Here is a 20,504-nt window from a genome sequence, read left to right as displayed (position 1 = left end):
TTTGGACCCTGCTCTAAAGTGATTAAAGTGACTTGTGTGAACTAACTTGTCATTCACAGGGTCACAATCGATTAGCCGTGACCAGAGTAACACCTTCAGATGAGAGGGTAAGGGAGTACCATGCACTGCTAAGATACTTGCACTGTGTTTGTAACACAGCCCAGTGAAAGACTAGAATGCCTACTGTACCACGGGCTGGATGAGCATGTAGAACAGCCTCTTGTCCCAGATTTTAGTATGTAAATTTATGAATAGGCACAAAATGTGGGTGCATTTTTCACCCATAAATGGCCAAAGGGAACTGAGAGAATCTGGAAAGAGGAACACATAACAAAATGAATAAAGCTGTGTGTGGTAGAGATTGACCATAATCAGATAACAATTGTAGGGAATTCTTGGTTTAAAATATAAGTCTACACAAAAGCATTTTTTTTTCTTTCATGACTACATTATCCTTTTACTCCTTCCATGCCCTTCTCTGTGGTAGCTCATTACATCCACTCATGCCACCTTAGCTTTATTAGGGATATGGGAAACAACCAGGATGCTAATGCTGAGTTCCTGGATGGGGCTGCAAGTATGAACAAATCATCAAGTAGAAAATGTCCAAAGAACGACATCACCTGATAGAAAGAAATTGTTTTGTGGGAACAACAAAAGAAAAATTTTGGCCTCTACTTTCAAAAGAAAATCAGAGGCTCATCCAAACATGTAGATTGATCCCAAACAGATTGCTTTGCTCTGGGGTGTTTTGTAGTTCTGATAGCACTGGGTTTGTTTCCATTCTGAGTCAAACCAAACTTTGCCACTGAAACTTCCAGGCAGAACTGGAGTTCAAGTCCTTTCTCCTCTAAGCACAGCTTGGTACACTTCAGTACTTGCTCCGAGCTAGGGTGCTGCTGGCAGCAGTCAGCTGGTTCAGCACAGACCTGGTGTGGTGATCCCCTCCCCATACCTCCAGACAGCCTCATGGTGCTCTCCCACAGGTACCTACATACTCATGCTATGAAAACAGCACTCTGATGGGCTGCTGTGCACCCCACACCCATTTCAGGTTCTTGGAAGTGGTTTCTGCTCCTGGCACAAGGTGACAACCCTTCTTTTGACCACAGGGTAACCTCATGGCATAAGAAGAAGACCTGGCTTTGAGGGCTCTGTGGCTGGGACGAAATTACTTTGCCCTGGGATCCATCCCTGAGCAGTGTGGATACAGCCTAAGGCATCCAAACGATCCGTGTCTCCTCTCTGCTTGCAGTTCAGATATGATCTCTCTCTACCCTGGGGTAAATGGCCTCACCTCTGAGCCTCCAGCAAGAGAATTCCTTCCTACCCAGAAGTGCTAAGAGACTTGGACAATGCTTGGGAAGGCTTACATGAAAGCTATGGCAGCTTATCTCCCACTTTATAAACTAACAAGTGTATGGAAATTACCCAAGAAACAACATCTGCTAAGTAACCTCATTATCCCTTTCTTTGGGGAGTTTACTGTAAATAGGCAGGATTTGGATCTTAATTTGCTGGGAAGTGCAGTAATGTAATTAGCTAGACTGATAACAAGCTGAGTTGTGTGAATTCTTCAGAGGAGAGGAGGAATGTGTTAGACAAAGAGGAGGAAGAAAAAAAGTAATGCTTCCTTTGCCAAGAAATTAAATTTTTTCAATATATTATTGATATAAAACTATCTAAGAGTTTTGTTTTGGTCATAGGGAATGTCATACACAAGTACTTTCTTACTTAAAAAGGACACAATTTATACAATTTCTAGAATCCTTTAATTATTTTTTTAAAATAAAATTCATGCATATTTTGAAACAAAATACTTTGATTTTTTTTTTTCCTAACAAGTATCTCCCCTGTCCTTCAAAAAAAAACACTTGGAGAAACTATCTCCCAACAGACACAAGAGCCCCACCTGCCCACTGTCCAGCCAGGGTCAAGCTCTGCCTGTGCTTGACCGACCCTCTGCACTGTCTGCGAGGCACCACAAAATCTTCCCAAACCCAAACCTTGTCAGTGATCCAAGCAGCCTTTTTGCTTGGCGCTGCTATCACTGCTCCCAAAAGCTTTGCTGAGGACCATGCAAAGTTCTGGCGTTGCGAACATCATGAGGCTCAGCCATGCACATCCCTGGGAGAGGGGCTGCCTGTGCCAGTCGTGGTAGCCAGCACATGCTTTCGGGGTCTTGCGAAAGGGATTTTCATGGCACAGAATGAAGGACACGTTTCTCTTGTCACTAGATGGCCCTATCTGCTTTCACTAAACGAACACGGTTTTCCTTTTACAGCCCCAAGTCGGCAACATCCTTACAGCTGTGTACTTGCAAGGTCACCAGCCACAGCTGGGAATGGAAATCGTTGGGAGGTGGAAAAATTCACCTTGGTTTTTATGGTGATTTTCATTATGTTCTTGGTAATTTCCCTGAATTTAATGGACACTGTTGCAAGAAACCTCATGCTTTGAGATCTGTATGAAATGGTACCCTTGGGGAAATGTTGGGGGTTTTCCACACCTCAGACTCCTCCAGCATCTATTGCACTTCAGCTTCTGTGCAGATTTAGGGGACAACTGGGAGAATTTGGGTGGCTGCTGGGCATTTAACTCGAGTGCATGCTGGTGGAGAGACAGGGACTTCCCTTCTTAGGTCCCTCATTAGGTGGGAGACAAAGAGGGGCTGTCTCCCAGCACACTCCTGAGATGACACAAAGTTGTGGGAATGATGCTTTGCAGGTTTCTTGTGCACTACCAGCCACCCCCAGAGTCACCTGGCACCTGCCCAAGGGATTCTGCACCCATGCCAGCAGTTGCCATCCTGTCCCATGCTCACCCTCTGGCACCTGCTTCTGTGCAGCATCCTCTTGAGGGTTGCAGCTTCAAGGCACAAATTTACCTTCTGAAGATGCTCTTCCTCAGCTACAGGGAGCTCATTGCCATAGCCTGTGCACAGCAACCTGAGGAAAGGTCTGGGGTGATGGGGGCAGTGGGTTGCAGGGAAGCCATCCCATCAGTGGTGGTGGGACACTCTCCTGGGATTTTGGCTTCTGTGAGGTGGAGCAGGTAGGCAGCCCTGCCTGCTGGAGCAGAGTGTTGATCTTTAAGGGAGAGGACACCAAACCCTGGCTGTGTGGCAGGCAGAGGACATGCACTGAAGCCCTGTGGATGTCTGCTGCCTCTAACCCTTACACTGAAAGCCACATTTTCATGTTTTGGATGTCTCTGAGTAACTAAAAACCAACTCCAGGTCTGACTCTGAACAAGCAAGCAGATCAGGTTGTTGCTTTCCCCGGGAAAAAAACTGTACTGTTGGAAAAAACCTACAATATACTCAGGTTCTTCACTGGCTGTATTGCCTTAAGGCTGAATATTTTATCAACTGCCTGATCTCTCAAACATATTCAAGGGATGTTTGAAGCAAAATTCCTGCCTGGAAAAAGTTACTATCTGAGGATAGAATCCAAGGCCAAGAAAGACTTGGAGCATTTCTCTACTGATTTCGAAAGAATTTGAATCAGGCCCTGAGGAATTAGTCCGGCATCTCTTCCTCACATCAGCAGCTGCTGTGCTTTGAGAACACAACCCTTGTAATAACAACTAGTTGCAGAGGTCTTTGAAAGATCACATCTTCAGCTGCACAAATGATACAAGGCACCGGTTACCATAGCGGGAAAGGAAGTAAATTTGCTTATTCAGATAATTAACAGGCATTTGAGACAAGTGTTGCTGTCTAACATGTTACTGACAGACTAATAATCTGATGAAGCATCAATTATCACAATAATGTTATGGTCCACTAAAACAACCATCCCTCCTAGCCACTGCTGCCAGGAGAGGTTGGGTAGGATTGTATTTCTCCTTCTGAGTGAAGAGACTATAAGCCAGAGAAGCATCCCGTGGGGCCTGGCTGAGAGAGGAAGAATTCACAGAGCTACTGTGTGGCAGCTTCTGTTGCAACTGACCTTCAGAGGATCCTTTGCTTTTATGGCCTCAGATAGCTGCAGGCACAATTTTGCATCTGCAGTTTTGGTCGGATGGATAACTGCAGTCCTTATTGACCCATGTTATATGATGCCTCGAGAAGCCAGTGCTGCAAGCACACATAGTTGTGACTCATTAGGAAAGGCACTGTTTTCAGGGCAGACATTATGCTGGGTGTTATGTCCCTTCTGAAAATTGGCTGTGCCATGAGCCAGGGAGGAGGGATCACCCCATCAATCACAAAATCACAACATAGATAAGGTTGGAAGGGACCATCTGGACCAATCTCCCTGCTCACACAGGGCCATCCTAAGAGCACATGGCACAGGATTGCATCCAGACAGTTCCTGAATATCTGCAAAGAGGGAGACTACACAACCCCTCCGGGTAATCGGTTCCAATGCTTGGTCGCCCGCACAGTAAAGACGTTCTTCCTCATATTCAGGTGGAACTTCCTCTGCATCAGTTTCTGCCCATTGCCTCTTGTCCTATGGCTTGGCACAACGTCCTTCCAACAGGCAGCTCCTTCCCAGAGTTGAATTGGGGGACTGAGGAGTAATTCTGCTCACTTCAGGGGACTACAACAGTGAAATGGGGAACTGGGACCATTTTGTTTTAACCTGATCCCACCTGATCCTGTCTCATGGCTTATGAGCTGAATGCACAGGTAAGTAAATCCTTCAGGATGAACGCAGTGAGACAGGGGTGGAAATGGGGTGGAAAAAGGTGTTTTCCAGAAGAGGGCTCCTCCATTACCCCATAGCCCACAGAGGGGCTGTGCCCAAGTCCTCCCTTCCTGCACTCCCACCTGGAAAGAGCTCATAGTGAGCCAGCTAATGAAGTCAGGGTTTTCCCTTCTTTTCATGTAAGCCATGGAAGATAGGCAGAGATCCAAAACTCAGGCAGCAATATGAATTGACTGGCCTCAAACTCTCTAAGATACACCTGGGACTTGGCTCTAATTTGGTCTGTAAGACCACAGAACATACAGAAGATTTATTCGAACTAAGCAGATCAGGATAATCGATGGGAGGATTGATGGGAGGCAGAGGGTTCTGGGTGCTGCTACCCACAGATCTGCTGTGCACCTTCAGCATTGCTTACATCCCATGCCTTCCGCCGACAGGAGGGAAAATCAGGTAATGCAGATTTCCTGTTTCTTCTCTTCAGGGATCAGTCTATTGAGAAATTCATTAAAATCCACTGTGCCCGAGATAGAAAAACATCACCTGACAAGAAAATGCTCTTATGGAAAACAAGTTTTTGATAGCTTTACATGCTTCTTGAATGCAGGGAAAGCCAGTCAATAACATTCCTTGTGGCCTAAAAGCAGAAACATCTGTCGGAGGCGGCTTGCTGGGCTGAATATAGCAGCAGGAAAGCCCAACTGATTAACTCCATCCCCTTCCTAACATGTTTTTGTGGTTCCCAGAAATCCCTAGAAAGGGCTCCTGAGGACACTGGCACCATTACAAGCTAGCTATAATTCAGTAAACAGAGAGATGAAGAAAGCATTATCCTGACTGCAGTTCACCTCCAGCATGCAGGTTGCATAATTCACATGTACTTCAACTACCCTCCCCTAGCTGTGGGACAAGCTTGTGATTTAGGAAAAAAGGAAAAGCCCAAACTCGGATGAAGGAAGGAATAAAGCCGTTGTTGTGAGGAGCAAAAGAGGGTGGGGTTGATACAACCTTGCCAGTAAACTGGAGCAGGGGGAAATGGCAGAGAAGATTTGAGCAGTAATACCAAAGATGCAGGAAGCACTTTCAGTTTGGCTGGGCTTATCCTTCTCAGTGTGAACAACCACCTGGATCCTTCTCCCAAAACCTGCTCTTTTCATCCACATTCTTGGATTCACCTGTATAAAAAATGCTAAAAGTACTTCTTTGCTACATTTCACTGCCACCCTACCTTACATGTGACAGCTTACCACGCATAACAGAGGGACTTCTCCACAAACTGCAGGAAGTTCCCTGACAAGTACTGCCAACTTCATTGACCTTATCAACACAATTTCACAAAAATTGCAGAATATTCTGAGTTGGAAGGGGACCCACAAGGATCACTGCATCCAACTCTCAAGCTGAAAAAGGGTCATGTGGAGATCAAACCCACAACCTCAGTGTTATTAGCACCACACTCTAACCAACTGAGCTAATCTCAGGGTCATGTCTTTATGTTCTCTGGAAAGCAGAAAGCCTTTTTGGTTTGTTTTTTTTTTTTTACATAACTCTAGTCTTGTTGCAGGATTGTTGAACCACCATTGCAGTCAGGCTCCCAAAACTTGTAGGGACTGGCTCAAAATACATAAATAGTAGTTACTGTAATTCTTAAGTCACAGTCGTCTCTCTGCATCCCACGTCCACTGGACCAGGCCAAGAGACCTTAGAGATGGTGCCTCAAGCAGAGGCAACCTGCAACAAGTCTATAGGAAAAAGTAATCTTTCAGTTTCCAAATATTTTCACGCAGAGGAATAATTTCTGCAATCACACAGCTACTACGGAGGCACATTTAAACATATTTATCTGCGTTTTAGTACACACAGTTTAGTACACTCTCAAATAATTTTTGTGTAATGTTCATAAACACAAGATCTTTGGACTTCAGTTGCGTTGCACAGAGAGAAACTACTTACTTCTGTTTGGAGATGAAGTAAATACCACTACTTAAGCAGAACACTGGGATGGGAAAATGAAACAGCCTGTGGCAGAAAAAGCTACATGGCCCATTCACTCAGTAGTTCTTCAGAGGAATATGAGTATTCACGGCACCATGTGAAGCCCCCCCTTGATTGATACTTAATTCCAAGTAGATCCTGCTAGCTTAAAGAAATCATTTTAATCAGAGTCTGAGGGATTTATTACCCTGTGGGGATTTCGTGTGCGTGTGAGGGAGTTCTGTGTTGTTGTTTTTTTCTTGAGGGAATGAACTACCTCATTTTCCTGGGTTTTTGCTCCCTTTCAGTTTACACATTATTAACATTTATCAATTGAAGTGTAGAACTTGTGTTGGAAAAGTACATCTTCAGACTTAATTTCTCTCCATTGCAAATGTCTACCTGTTTGAAGGTTTACCTTCCACCTCCCACGTCAGAAAACAATAACATCAACTCTGAAAGTGAATCCACTCTCTTTCCAATTCTATTAGAGGACTCTTCAAAATCCTTTCTCTGTAGTCAACTCAGGAGACATCTAAAGCACAAAAGGGAATTCCTTTGGCCCTGAGTCATCCTCTATTTATATATTTCCAAAATTGGGTTAAAATTCCCAGAGAACTCTGCTGAAATCTCTAAATGGCATGGCGTAGATCAAAACCCAATGTGATGAATATTTGTTGTCTATGTAGCCAGTAGTAACGTTTTCCAAAGTTTTCTCCCCTGCATGCTATTTCCTCAACTGTTTTATAGAGGCCTGAGGCAACATCATATTGCCACAGGCAAGGTCTCAAAAAGGAATATTTATAATTTCTTTTTTAAATTTCAGGTTTGTTTTTATTGCAGTTCCAAGACAAAACCACAAACAAACAAACAAACAAACACACACACCCCCCAACTCCCAAAAAACACCCAACTAAAAAACACAGCAGCTTTTTCTTCTAAGTGTTTTGGTTAACATTTGTTAAAAGCTGAGATCTTTTTCAGACTGACTTCCCTGCCAAAAAGAAGGTGATTTCTTGCCATCTTTGTGAGGATTCAGCTCTCCCCTTAATCCTGCTACAGATGAGTGAGATAAGAGACATCCCCCAGGGCCATGGGGATCTTCTTCTGGCAGGTATGGTCTCCTCCTTCTGTCCAGCAGTTTCCCTCCCCAGAGTGTGCTCTTCACAGCCATTAAGTTCCCTGTCCTTTAACACTTATGCCACCTCACTTCTCCAGTCCAGCCCCCCTCCCACCTGATTCCTGATCCTTATTCCCCCAGTCTTTCATATCCCATTTTCCTAGCCTGCTCCAAGCACCACCATCTGCTTAGGTTTTACAGCTCAGGGGACACAAACAGGGAAGAAGGATTGGGAGTTTTTCTCCACAGGATGGTTCCCTTGTCACAATTATGTTCTTACCCTGTCGCTCACACTCACTCTGTGGGGAGAATTGCAGCAGATGGAGGATGTCATCTAAAATAAAGCTTGGGTTACAACTCAAATAGTGCAAAACAAAGCAGACAACGCGATCATAGAATCATTTAGGTTGGAAAGACCTCTAAGATCAATGAATCCAACCATCAACCCAGCACTGCCAAGCCCACCAAGCACACAAGTGCCATATCTACATATCTTTTAAATACCTCCAGGGATAGTGACTCTACCACTTCCCTGGGCAGCCAGTTCCCATGCCTGACCACCCTTTTCTGAAGAATTTTTTCATAATATCCAATCCAAACCTCCCATGGCACAACTTGAGGCCATTTCCTCTGGTCCTGTCACTTGTTACCTGGGAGAAGAGATCAACCCCACCTCACTACAACCTCCTTTCAGGTAGTTGTAGAGCGTGATAAGGTCCTCCCTGAACCTCCTTTTCTTCAGGCTAAATAACCCCAGCTCCCTCAGCTGCAAGTCAGGTACCAGGGCAGTGCTGCACAAGGTATCACAGCCCCAGCACAGACCCATGTCTTCTTCCTCTAGCTGTGATCTCAGGTGGCTTGGGGACACAGCAAGACCACAGGTGACGGATCATCTGCAACTGGATCCCCAAAAGCAGGGACTCCTCAACCCGGACTGCCAACGCCCGAGTTTTGGGGCAGGTGGTAGGCATCATGCAGCAGAGGCTGATGTCAGTCCATGAGATTCCCCATGTCCGGACCAGAGGCTGACCAGCATCACACAGACCCATCTTCAGGCAAGGCAGGGAGCCAAACCAAACCTGCTCGGCGAGCCCTTGTCCCAGCACATCACCCAGCACCTTCAAGAGTGATAAAGTGCTTCTCAGGGAGGCAGCAGAGCTCGTATGTCCCTGAAACAGCGGGAGACTTGTTGGATGTGGAGCAACACAGAACTACGCACAACTGTGTCCAGAGTAGGACAATGAGGCTGGTGAAGGGGCTGGAGCACAAGTCCTGTGAGGAGCGGCTGAGGGAGTTAGGGTTATTTAGCCTGGAGGAGGCTCAGGGATGACCTTATCACCCTCTACAATTCCCTGAGAGGAGGTTGTATCCAGGTGGGCATCGGTCTCTTCTCCCGTGTAACCGGTGATAGGACAAGAGGACACCATCTCAAGCTGTGCCAGGGGACGTTTGGGTGGGACACCAGGAAGAAATTCTTCACAGAAAGGGTGATTAGATACTGGAATGGGCTGCCCAGGTAGGTGGTGAAGTCACCGTCCCTGGAGGCGTTTAAGGAAAGACTGGGTGTCTGGAGGTGTTTAAGGAAGGACTGGACGTGGCGCTCAGTGCCACGGTCTAGCTGCCACGGTGGCGTTCGGTCACAGGTTGAACTCAGTGATCTCGGAGGTCTTTCCCAACCCAGCTGGCTCCGTGTTTCTGTGACTCCGCAGCCGTGTGACGGCTCCGTGCAGCACTGACAGGAGGGCTCCGTGTGTCGCTGGGGTTCAGGCTCAGTCCCGCTCCCCCCGTCCCCGCGGGCACCGCCAGGCCCGCCGCACCGCGCACGCGCCGCCCACGCCCCCGGCAGGCGCCGGTCACGTGCGCTCGGGCATGGCGGGGCAGGCGGCGGCGGGCACGGCGCGGGGTGGAGGCGGGAATGGCGGGAGCGTCGGGAAAGGTACCGCTGCCAAGGGGAGCGGGAGCGCCCTCCTCGCCCGCCCGTACATCTGCTCCTTCCCCGGCTGCGACGCCACCTTCAACAAGGCCTGGCGGCTGTCGGCCCACCTCTGCGGGCACACTGGCGAGGTGAGCCCCGCCGGCTGGGGACGGGGGGCTGTGTGACCGCAGTGGGGGCACCGCGCTGGGGCCCCGCACACGGGCGGCGTTGGCCCCCGCGGGGGCACCGGGCAGGCCTTCACCGCCTCGGGAGTCCCAGCACACCGCGAGGGCTGCCGGGCTCTGTGCGGGGCCGCCGGGGCATCCCGCTGACGGCGGAATCCCGGGAGCAGCCGAGCCCCCCTTGGGACAGCTCCTCTCAACGGCCCCTGTGTTTCAGAGGCCGTATGTCTGCGATTATGAAGGCTGTGGAAAAAGCTTCACGAGAGACTTCCACCGCGCCCGGCATCTCCTCACGCACACCGGGGAAAAGCCCTTCGAGTAAGGCCCAAATTTTTACTCCTCAGGCGGGAGTACCCTTGTCCCTACGGAAACGGAGTTAAAACTGAGGGTGGCACAGGGCGGTGGCACAGGGCACGCATGCTTAGCTTTTGTATCGTGAGCACTGGCAGAACAATGTGCAAACAGGACATGGGCATCTCCTTAGCCCAAAAACCTCCTGTCTGGCAGTGATCCTTTACAGATGCTTAACAGGATAGGCAGGTCTTTCCCTAGAATACATTATTAAAGGAGTAAGGGAGGTTATCTCATATTATCAAGCCCTTATACTAGCTGCATTTCATGGATTAGGAGCTAGAAATTCCTATATGTTTTATTAAAAGTATCTTCTGATATGCTTCAGGTGATTGTTGATTGTAACAGCCTCTGGGTTTTCCTGTCTTTAAAGCAAACTTTTATATTTGGGTTTTGAGTTTCAGTTATTCCTCATGTAATGATTCCTCTTGTGCAATGATTTCTGTATATGCCTAGGGAACAAATCAGTGTTTGAGAGCGGTAATAAAAAATGCAGTTCATCTACAGGTGCGCAGCTGATGGATGCAATGAGAAATTCGGAACAAAATCAAACCTAAAGAAGCACATTGAGCGCAAGCATCAAAATCAGCAAAAGCAATATGTGGTGAGTAACTACCTTTGTACTGGATAGTGGAGGCTAAGCAAGCTCCTTTTTGTGTATCTGGTGAAATACTTCAACTTGTTATTATGTGGTACATGTATGAGTTCAAAGACTGTGACTGGGATTTCAGCAAACACATGAAACTTAACACATGAACTTAATTTCCTCAACAGTGCAACTTTGAAGGCTGTAACAAGTCTTTCAGGAAGCATCAACAACTTAAAGTTCATCAGTGTCACCACACCAATGAACCTCCCTTCAAGTAGGTGGATAATTTTAATAATGAACTTTAACAATTCCATTTAAACACTCTAGATGAAAACAGGTGCCTTTTCCTAGCCTTTTCGTTAGTATGGCATTAAAAAATGGAATCACTTTGTAGTCATGGCTGCAAGTATATTTCTTGTACTAGTCCTTTGCTCAGTGGTCTGTTTAGAGCAACATAGTCTAGGTGGTCTGTAACTTTGGCATCCCAGCAATTCCAGCATTCTTATGGTTTATTACAGGTTCACAGGAAAAATACTTCCCACCAGCTTTTAGTTCACAAAGTCTGAAATCAAGCATAAGAGCTTGCAGAGTAATGAAAAAATGTAGCTACCCAGTAAAAAACAGTGACTTGGCTAACACTGAAGTGAGCAGTACCTTCAAAGAGGTCAGAGAATTGGACACCAGTCTTAGAAGCTGTGCACTGCAACTCCATAGAGATAACACCATCAGTAGAGGTCTGATGAAAGCAAAGTTTAGTTTTGTATTTCTTACAGGTGGAACACATTTAAATGAGTGTTTGTTCCACTTAAATGAAGTTCATGAGTATGGCTGGGTGACAGACACAAAAACAGTCAGTGCTCTGCTGTTGCTCTGGCTGCTGGATCTGTACAAACCACTTAAACTTTACACTTTGTGTCTCTCTTTCATGTTTGAAGAGCCTACTGTGTAGGGATGATAGAAGGCTTGACTCTGTAGTTCTAAGTCTCAAAGGCATTAACAGTCATCTATTAGAAAAATATGGGATTTTCTTTTGCAAGGTGGGGATACACAGAGATCTCTAGGCAAGGGGAAACTTGGATTATTTTCTTCACTTTGATTGTTCTTGACTTAAAGATATAAAAATATGTGGATACAGTGAAAGAAATTAAACCACTGTATTTTATACCTAGATGTGATAAGGAAGGATGTGGAAAGGGCTTTTCTACTCCAAGTCAACTAAAGCGGCACGAGAAGACACATGAAGGTATAGTAGCTATTTCGTCTTGCTTCAGTTACATTTCAGCAAAGGAAAAAAAGGCTTATTGCAGTAGAGAGTATGCAAGTATATGTGGCACATGTGGAAGTATTCTGGGCCTAGTGATCTAGACAGACAAAACAAGAACATGTTTTGAATAGTCAAACGGGGTACAACTGCTAGGCATTGTTCAGTTTCAGTGTACTTGTGGCAGACTGAACAGAGCTCACGATTCCTTCAGTTATTTCTTCTCCTGAGGTGCTTCCTTATCAGTAATCCATCTTTGGAGATGGGCTAATGGTTAAGACACTAGCTTAGACCTCCAGAGCTTAGAATCAATTGCCAGTTCTGCCACAAATTTCACATAGAGCCTTGGCAAAACCATGTACATTTTTAGTACCTATGTGAAAGGTTTTTAAATGAAATCATCATGACATGGCTGTGTATGTTTGAGCTAATCTCGCTACACTCCTGTCCATTATTTCAGTACTGTTGACAGCTAACCAGCTTTCTAGTGATAGAAGAAAATCTAAACCAAACAAACCCAACAGACTAGGAAGAGTATACAGAAAGCTGCGATTTGTACTGTGTTCCTTTTTTAAGACAAAGACTTGTTCCTAGTCTTTTGACCTCTCCAGTCCTGAGATTTAAACAGTGTTGATTTTCTGTGGTTCCTTTTTGCTTGATAGAATGGTAGAGTCTCTAGACCTGGAACATTACTGTATGGTCGAGATTTTTTTTAATATGCACTACAAATACTTATATAGAAATATTATATATTATTATTTTCATCTATTTCAGTAAAAGAAATAGCTCTACTGCAGCAAGGAGAGAGAGTTTCACAAAATTGTTTAGGTCAGAAAGGACCTCTGGAGGTCATCTGGTCCAGCTCAAGGCAGGATCAGTTACATGGGGTTGCTGAGGGCTGCATCCAGTCATTTTGCATGTTTCCATGGCTAAGGCTTCTACAGCCTCTCTGGACAACTGGAGTCAGAGATACAAGGTTTCTTTCTTAAACCTGTTAGGATCTTCTCCTGTCTTAATTTGTGTTTGTTGTCTCTTGTCCCATTCCTGGGCAGTATGAGAGAAGGAATTACTGGCCTTTAATTTTTAAATGCTAGAAGTGGAGTTCCTCCTTGTAAAACTGAACTGTGTTTGCCAGACCCTTTGTGATTGTAAACATCTGTCCCGTCCAACAGGCTACGCATGCAAGAAAGAAAACTGCTCATATACTGCAAAAACTTGGACAGAGCTTCTGAAACATAATAAAGTCAGTCATACAGGTAAACACCAAATGCTAATTTGAAGAGGAGTCTGTGCTGAACTTGTTCCATCAACTTGTCATTGTGTACAAACTTGTCTTAACACTTTATTGGTAAACTGGTTGTCACTCTGGCTAGACCTTTTTCTGATGAAAATGCTGCTTTGTATACTGACTTTGCTTTATGATCCAGTTATGAAGAAATTGTTTAAATGCAGGATTTTGGATCTGGATAATTCATACTACATTATTCTCTTCTGGTCTCTGAGTTCCTTGCGTTTCATGTGGATTTTAGCAATGTTCTGGAGGACTACTAGGGTTTGATTCTGAGCTTCTGTAAGAAACTGCTTATACTCTGCCTTTTTCTCTCTCCCACTCAGAGCCGATAGTTTGCAGCGAGTGCCACAAAACTTTCAAACGGAAAGATTACCTCAAGCAGCATCAAAAAACACACGCTGTGGAGAGAGAAGTCTGCCGATGCCCAAGAGAAGGATGTGGAAGGACTTACACAACTTTATTTAACCTTCAAAGCCATATCCTCTCTTTTCACGAGGAGAAAAAACCATTCTCTTGTGACTACCCAGGCTGTGGAAGGGTATTTGCAATGAAAGTATGTACCTTTTAAACTGTTCTTATCTGAATCATGTCATCTGAAACTATAAACCTAACTCTTTTTTTCTTCCCCTGCTCTCTGTAACTGTAGCAGAGCCTAGCAAGGCACACAGTTGTACATGATCCTGAAAAGAGAAAGCTGAACTTGAAAGTAAGTTATACACTTGAAAAAGTCTTTTCAACCATACCTTGTACTGCAGAGGAGGGTAAACATTATGTGTTTTAGAATGTGACTTCAAGCAGAAAAACAGGTTTACTATCCAGTTAATTTGTGAGATTCTTAATTTCTGAAGCTCCTTTAGCTACTGCAGTGGTAGCCTATTCACTGATTTCTTCCTTCCCCCCTCCCGCCCTTGTAGTCTTTGTCCCACAGATATGTAAAGTTTACTAATTCTGGATTTATTTCTGCCAGGCCAAGCGTTCTCGTCCTAAGAGGAGCTTAGCCTCGCACCTGAGCGGCTACATTCCTCCTAAAGCACAGCCAGGAAAGGATGCAGTTGTGACAGAAAGCAAGGCAATAAATAAGGTCGTGGAAAATGAAATACCAACTGTTGAAATTCTGACTCTGCAGTAAAGGTTAACTGAGACAACATTCTTCGTGGAATGACCAATGCAAAGCTTAACAACAGCTTTATGAAGTTCATATTTTTATTTTATTTTTTAATAAATTAGTATTGTTTATACCGCTTCATAAAGTCACTGATGCAACTCATTTGACTTCAGATCTTCATTTTCATCTTTCTTTACTGTACTGTTTTTCTGTTTTTCCATCTTCTGGTGTGCTTTCAACTCTTTGTCAGACATGTGTCGCAAAATACAGGCACTCACTCCTTCTCTAGTAACTTTTGGCTTGGAAAGATAAGTGGCTTTCTCAGATACAGTCTCCAAAATTTGATCAAAAAGCATGGACTAAAAGGGAGGAGAAAAATAGGACTGAATCAATGCACAAATACGGGTAGAAAAATATTTCCAGCTTTTGGTCTCCTGCTTTTGGTTTAGCTGCTAGCTGAAACAACCTAGTTGGTAGTCCTGGTTTGAGCAGTTCAGCTTGTCCTTTCCTAACTGTTCTTTACTCATAAGCAAGTTTATGAAAGTCACAAAGGCGGGATTAAGCCATTTCCTAGCATTCAGGCTGAACTCATCTTGTTTTGCTCTTTATAACTGACATGAGAGTGGTCTGCATCTGACTCCCTCCCCCCCATCCTCCTATTTCACTAGATTCAGACACATTATTATGGGGCTTTCCTCTTGAGGAGCAGTACTGTACTAAGGTTAGCAGAACCTGGTTGTATTGAACTGAGTGATAACAGTGCATTCGTGTAACAGAGTGAACTCCTAAGGTCATAATTAAACTTTTAAATTTAAGGACAATGTAAATCTGGACTGTGTCGTGAAGCGTTCTGCTCCCTCCCATAATCAGTTCCTCCTGTTACCCTTTCCCTGTGGATTTAACTTCTTATAAAAAGTTTTATTCCTTTTGGATGAAGTGATAACACAATTTCCCCCAGCTCAGTTGAGACAACCATCAAGGAAACCTAATTCACTACAGACATTATAGGGGGGAAAAAAAATCTTACATGGAATCTCTAAAAAAGCCATTTGTGCAAATGGCAATGAAGTCTCAAGGCCCTGCAATTGTACTAGTGAGTTGCCACCAGCTCCCTAACATCCTTATAGATGTTCACTTTGCTAGTCTTGGAACAGCATTCCAATAGTTTTTCATGATGCAGTGGACAACTAACCTTGGCCACAGTTGCACACTTGCATCTCTAGAAGAACAGTTACATAATTGAAATAATCCAGCTAAAATTCAGCAGAACTTTTTCAAACCTCACTGTTAAAAGTGAGTGAGCTGGCTTAAGGCAGAGGTAGGAAAATTTGACCAGCCCACTTAATAAGGTGGTGCTGCACAGACTGCTTAGAATGTGCTGTCAAAGCCAGTATTGTAACTGCATTCCTAATAAAGCATGGTCTTTGAACTGGCTCTGTGGGACTACTTTTCTAGAACTGCAGTGTTTGAATAGAAGCAGCTTAAGGTGGGCAGCCATTACTTGCACAGGAACTAGATCTTTACGTACTTTAGCAGTACATGAGATAGAAAAAATGGTGGCATTACTGAATAGGGCAGGTTAATACAACTACAGCTATATAATGGCATTGATTGGTCCAATTTTCAGGAGTTCACTTACCATGTCCGTACTGCTACCTTTTGCTTGCCGGATGGTAACTTTAACATGGTATTTCTTGTCAATCCACTGTCCTATCTGTTTCACCTTGGTCTCTAAGTCGTTTTTGGCAATAGCTGAAGAAAAGGATAACTCCTTCTGAACCACCCCTGTTTAAAACAGAACTGAAACTGTGTTGGTTTAATATCTGACAAACCTGTATTAGTTGCTCTTTTAACAGCTCATGATGCTTTGTCTGCTTAACTCCCTCCTCCCATCCTGCTTTCTCAGCAGCCTGATCTCATTGTCTCAACATGCACCACTCTCACCTTAGAAGGTGGCTACTTGATATTCTCACACTCACTGCTGTAACTGTCCAGACTTTGTTTTCCTAGCAGCAAATGAGGAAGAGAGTGTTTCATGACTACTGGCGACAAATTATATTATATTGGTGTCTCTGGTGCTCATTTTGTAAAAAGAGCCTGTCACTATGCCTTAGTAAAAGAACAGAAATTCAGTGAGAGTTTAGTTATATTCACTTAAATAAAAGTATTTTTCTAAAAAGTCAGCAGATGCCAAAATAGTAAATCCTGAGAAGGCAATAGAAGGCTTCTTTGTGGAAGACTAATCCAAAATTTTATTTTCACCACTGCAAATCCTTAATAGCATGGACTGCAGAGTGACATTGCTTTGGATTTACACAAATACAAGTAAGAGGATTTAATCTGCTGGAACCACTTTTAATGCAGCATTTTTCAAAGTGCTCAGTGTTGTAGTGTCTACAATGTACATACCTGGTTTTGGACTTGCTTTTTTCTTCTCTGCACGTCTAAGCTGTTCTTCATGGATCTGCTGCCCAGTCATTAGTCTGTACACTGGAGGTTCTACATTCTCTTTAAGGAGAACTAGTTTCAGGTTATGTTGATCCATAAGTTTGAGTGCATCTGCTCGGTGCATGTTTCCTAAGCTCTCTCCATCCTGGTTGATTACATGCACAATACGATAGGGAATTCTTCTCCCAACACTTCCAAACGCTGTATTCCTTTTTGGTTCTGTCTGAGATTTTTCAGCTGTACAAAATGGCTGAGTAAGTGCAAACACAGTTGACATTCTAGGGTCAGGTCCCGCTATCCAGAACGGAAAAAAGGACCACTTCTGTGGTGTCTGTGTTAGAAGAGTACCAAAGAACCTTTTTGCGTATCTGTTCTCATTTCTGGTTGCTTGACATAAATGTTTCATCACACACAAGGCAGTCATTCTGAGGATGAAATAAAAACAAGTTTCCCCCATCAGTCAGATTCTTATATCAGGAAGACTTAACTCCAGTTCAGTAAACCCTAGTCCTTGAAACTACTCATTTAAAAATATGCATGGGTGACACGTTCCCATTGATAGTGAGCTGACTTTTTCCAGTTATCAAAATTATTTATGTATCTTACAGACAGAAAGCATGCACCTATTTCACCAGAACTAGCTAATAAAAACACCGATATTTTTCTTCTTCTTGAATGATGAAAAAAGCTTGTGGGCAAAAAAAGAGAAAAACAGACCGACCTATGACTTGCCTGCAATACATGGGCTGGCAAAAAAGAACAAGATTCATATGTCCCAGATCCACACTTGCAAATTAAAATTTAAATAAATTGTTACAGCCATCTATGCTAGTACAATAATCATGAAGCTATAAACTTTCAAAACAAGCTTCAAAATATACCAGTGCTCGAAGACTATTGAAACTGATCTTTGAAACATTTGTTCCATTGCATTTTTTTTCCCCATTCTTCCCTGTTCATGGAATACCCCTGGCAATTATGGTGCAGCTGACCATTATTTCTGTTTTGCCCAGAACTGCAGAAATTGGCCATTTTCTAACAGCTGCAAAAAACAACAGATATAAAGAACAAATTGTGAGTATTATCTGCAGTTTTGGTATTTGATGTTTAAAAGGGAACAAGTACAGGAAAAGCTAAAGATGATACAAGAAACCAAACACGTTGTACCACAGGAGTTGGCAAGAGCGTGACCTCTTTTGCTCAGGAAGGAATGTGACTCCATTCTGTAAATACATATATGCATATACATACATATCTCTACATATATGACATTGTGTAAACATGTATCCATGTGCATACAGGTACATGGAAAAGGTGCAAACCATCAGCAAGGATAAGGACCTATTTATAATTCCAAGCAGTATTAGCACAGGAACAAGTAAAATGACCTTCCTGTGAACTTTTTATCTTAGCAGAAGGGGCAAAGTCTATATAAACTGCTTGAAGGTGGTGTCAGATCAGTTCATGAACAGGGTAGTATGATACAGCTGTGTGCTAAAGCAGGACCCCAAACTCAAGCTAGCCACAGGGCACAGAAGAGAAATAACAGGATATCCACAGCAGACTCTAAAAAAAACCTGACAGAGCTACTGTACCTTCCTGCCCTGGGCTCTGCCTCTGCCAATTCCAGACCAGAAACAAGACCTCTGTGAAAACAGCTCTTTTTTTTTGGATGTGACAACAGCCCTACGATTAAACACTCACTGCCAACAAACAACTGTCTTTGTGCATCATCAGTGCAGCTACACAAAAGCAAAGACATCCTTATTTTTAAGATGGTTTCCCAAACCAGCTCTGGATCACGCACTGCAGACTTGGTCTGTACTCTGGGCATCGCTGCTGCATTATGATATAATTAAATTCATCTTCCACTCAGAGGAGCCTGGCTTGCCTTTATCCGCTACTGACTTCTAAAACTAAGTATCGCGGTCACAGCAATGGAATAGCAGTTTATTTTAAAGAAATGTTAATCTTGCTCTGCCAAATACACGGTTTTGCGTTTACTGTCCTTCATTTCCAGTTGTTACTTTAACCCAGTAAATACAGTCTTAACTGTCTGAAATTATCCTTTGTATAGAAGGGTTTATCTTCGTGTAACATGGCAGATTCGTGTGTTTTGCTTTGTTGCGCAGCCCGTGTGTTGGCGAGGACGGCTGACTCCGCTGGCAGGGAGCTCTGATGAGCGGGGCATCCACGGGCATCCCGGGAACCGCAGGCACTGCAGGTACCAGAGGTGTGACCGTGCCCTGCCGTGTCCGTGTTCCCAGGTGTGCGTGTGCCCGTGGCTCGACGGTGTGCGCGACCCTGCGGTTCCGCGGGACCCGCGCTTACCTGCCGGCCGAGCCAGGCGAGCCGAGCCGCCGACCACGGCCCCGGCCCCGGCCCCGGCCCGCCGCAGCAGCCGAGACACCTTCCTGGGCCGGCGGGAAGTTGCGGAATGTCCCGCCTCTTCTCCTTCCTCTTCCTCCTCTTCCTCTTCCTCCTCCCGCGCCTCCGCCTCCTGACCCCGCCCCCCGCACCCGCGGGTCCCCGCGTACGGGAGCGCGCGTGTGTGTGCGCCTGTGTGTCCGTTTGTGTCTGTGTGTCCGTGTGTGACTGTGCGCCAGTTCTGTGTGGGCCAGTACACCAGTCTGTGTTTGTCTCTCTGTGCCTGTACACTGCTGTGTGTGTACCTGTGCCCTGTTTTCTGTGTGCCCGTGTGCCGGTGCGTGTGCTCTGGTCTGTGTGTGCCCTGCCCTGGTCTGTGTGTGCCTGTGCTCCAATCTGTATGCCTCTCTGTGTCTGTGCACTGGTCTGTCCACACACCCCTTCCTGCTCGTACCTGTGTGCTGTGCACAGTTGGGTACACACAGTCATGGTTGTGCAATTGCCAGTTTCTTACAGAGAGTTTCTGTCTCTGGATGGATGTGTGTGCTTGTACGTGGATCTGCGCATTCATCTCGTGTTCCCACATTTCCGTGCCGATGCACGTGTGGTGTGCCTGGTTCTATGTGTGCAGTTGTTGGGAAGTGGTGTTTTCCTGGGTGTACCCGCTGGGTGCATTGTTCTGTTGATTCTCAATGTCTTTGCTGTGCTGTGGGAGCTGCTGTGGATGTAAGGACCAGGGCTGGGAGATGATCCTCACTGTGCTCAGGGGCCATCCCAGGAGGGTACTTTGTGGCTGTGAGCGGGGATTACGTGGGTGCTGCGTGCATTATGTGTGTGTCATGTGTTGAAATGCGCACTTGAGTCATAGAATCATAGAATGGTTTGGATTGGAAGGATCTTTAAAGGTCCAACACCACCCCGCCCCCCCCCCCCCCCCCCCCCCCCCCCCCCGAAATAAGCAGGAGAAGCAGGAACATCTTCAACTAGATCAGGTTGCTCAGAGCCCTGTCCATCCTGACTTTGAATGTTTACTTGGATGAGGCCTCTACTGTCTGGGCAACCTCTGCCATTGTTTCACCACCCTCCTTGTAAAAAATTTCTTGCATCTAGTCTAGATCTACCCTCTTTTTAGTTTAAAACCGTAACCCCTTGTCGTATCAGTACAGGCCCTGCTAAAAAGTCTGTTCCCGTCTTTCTTATAGGTCCCCTTTAGGTAGTGGGAGGTCTGCTATAAGGTCTCCCC

At 45.0% G+C, this 20,504-nt stretch overlaps 2 protein-coding genes across 4 annotated transcripts; one reads left to right on the top strand and one right to left on the bottom strand.

The window, feature by feature from the left end:
* Nucleotides 1-9,621: 9,621 nt before the first annotated feature.
* Nucleotides 9,622-14,608, top strand: GTF3A (general transcription factor IIIA). Its single transcript, XM_027903034.1, has 9 exons — nt 9,622-9,816; nt 10,067-10,167; nt 10,708-10,804; nt 10,975-11,063; nt 11,959-12,032; nt 13,223-13,306; nt 13,665-13,894; nt 13,988-14,047; nt 14,309-14,608. The coding sequence occupies exons 1-9, from the start codon at nt 9,622-9,624 to the stop codon at nt 14,468-14,470; spliced, it is 1,092 nt and encodes a 363-aa protein (XP_027758835.1). The 3' UTR covers nt 14,471-14,608.
* On the bottom strand, nt 14,527-19,244 carry MTIF3 (mitochondrial translational initiation factor 3). 3 transcript variants are annotated; one of them, XM_027903038.1, is made up of 4 exons: nt 19,226-19,244; nt 16,856-17,319; nt 16,086-16,231; nt 14,527-14,805 (listed from the first exon to the last, which is right to left on the bottom strand). In XM_027903038.1, exons 2-4 carry the CDS (start codon nt 17,316-17,318, stop codon nt 14,593-14,595), a joined length of 822 nt encoding a protein of 273 aa, XP_027758839.1. In that variant the 5' UTR covers nt 17,319; nt 19,226-19,244; the 3' UTR covers nt 14,527-14,592. The 3 variants fall into 3 exon arrangements, with proteins under 3 accessions (XP_027758839.1, XP_027758836.1, XP_027758838.1); XM_027903035.1 differs by lacking the exon at nt 19,226-19,244 and adding an exon at nt 18,947-19,055; XM_027903037.1 differs by lacking the exon at nt 19,226-19,244 and having other exon boundaries at nt 16,856-17,408.
* Between the last annotated feature and the right edge of the window lie 1,260 nt (nt 19,245-20,504).

This window comes from Empidonax traillii, unplaced genomic scaffold (assembly GCF_003031625.1).
Source record: "Empidonax traillii isolate 1590-97213 ecotype Southwest subspecies unplaced genomic scaffold, ASM303162v1 scaffold926:size687835, whole genome shotgun sequence".
NCBI classification, from domain to species: domain Eukaryota; kingdom Metazoa; phylum Chordata; class Aves; order Passeriformes; family Tyrannidae; genus Empidonax; species Empidonax traillii.
Note: the sequence above shows the minus strand (reverse complement) of the source record. Positions and strands in the feature narration are given on the sequence as shown.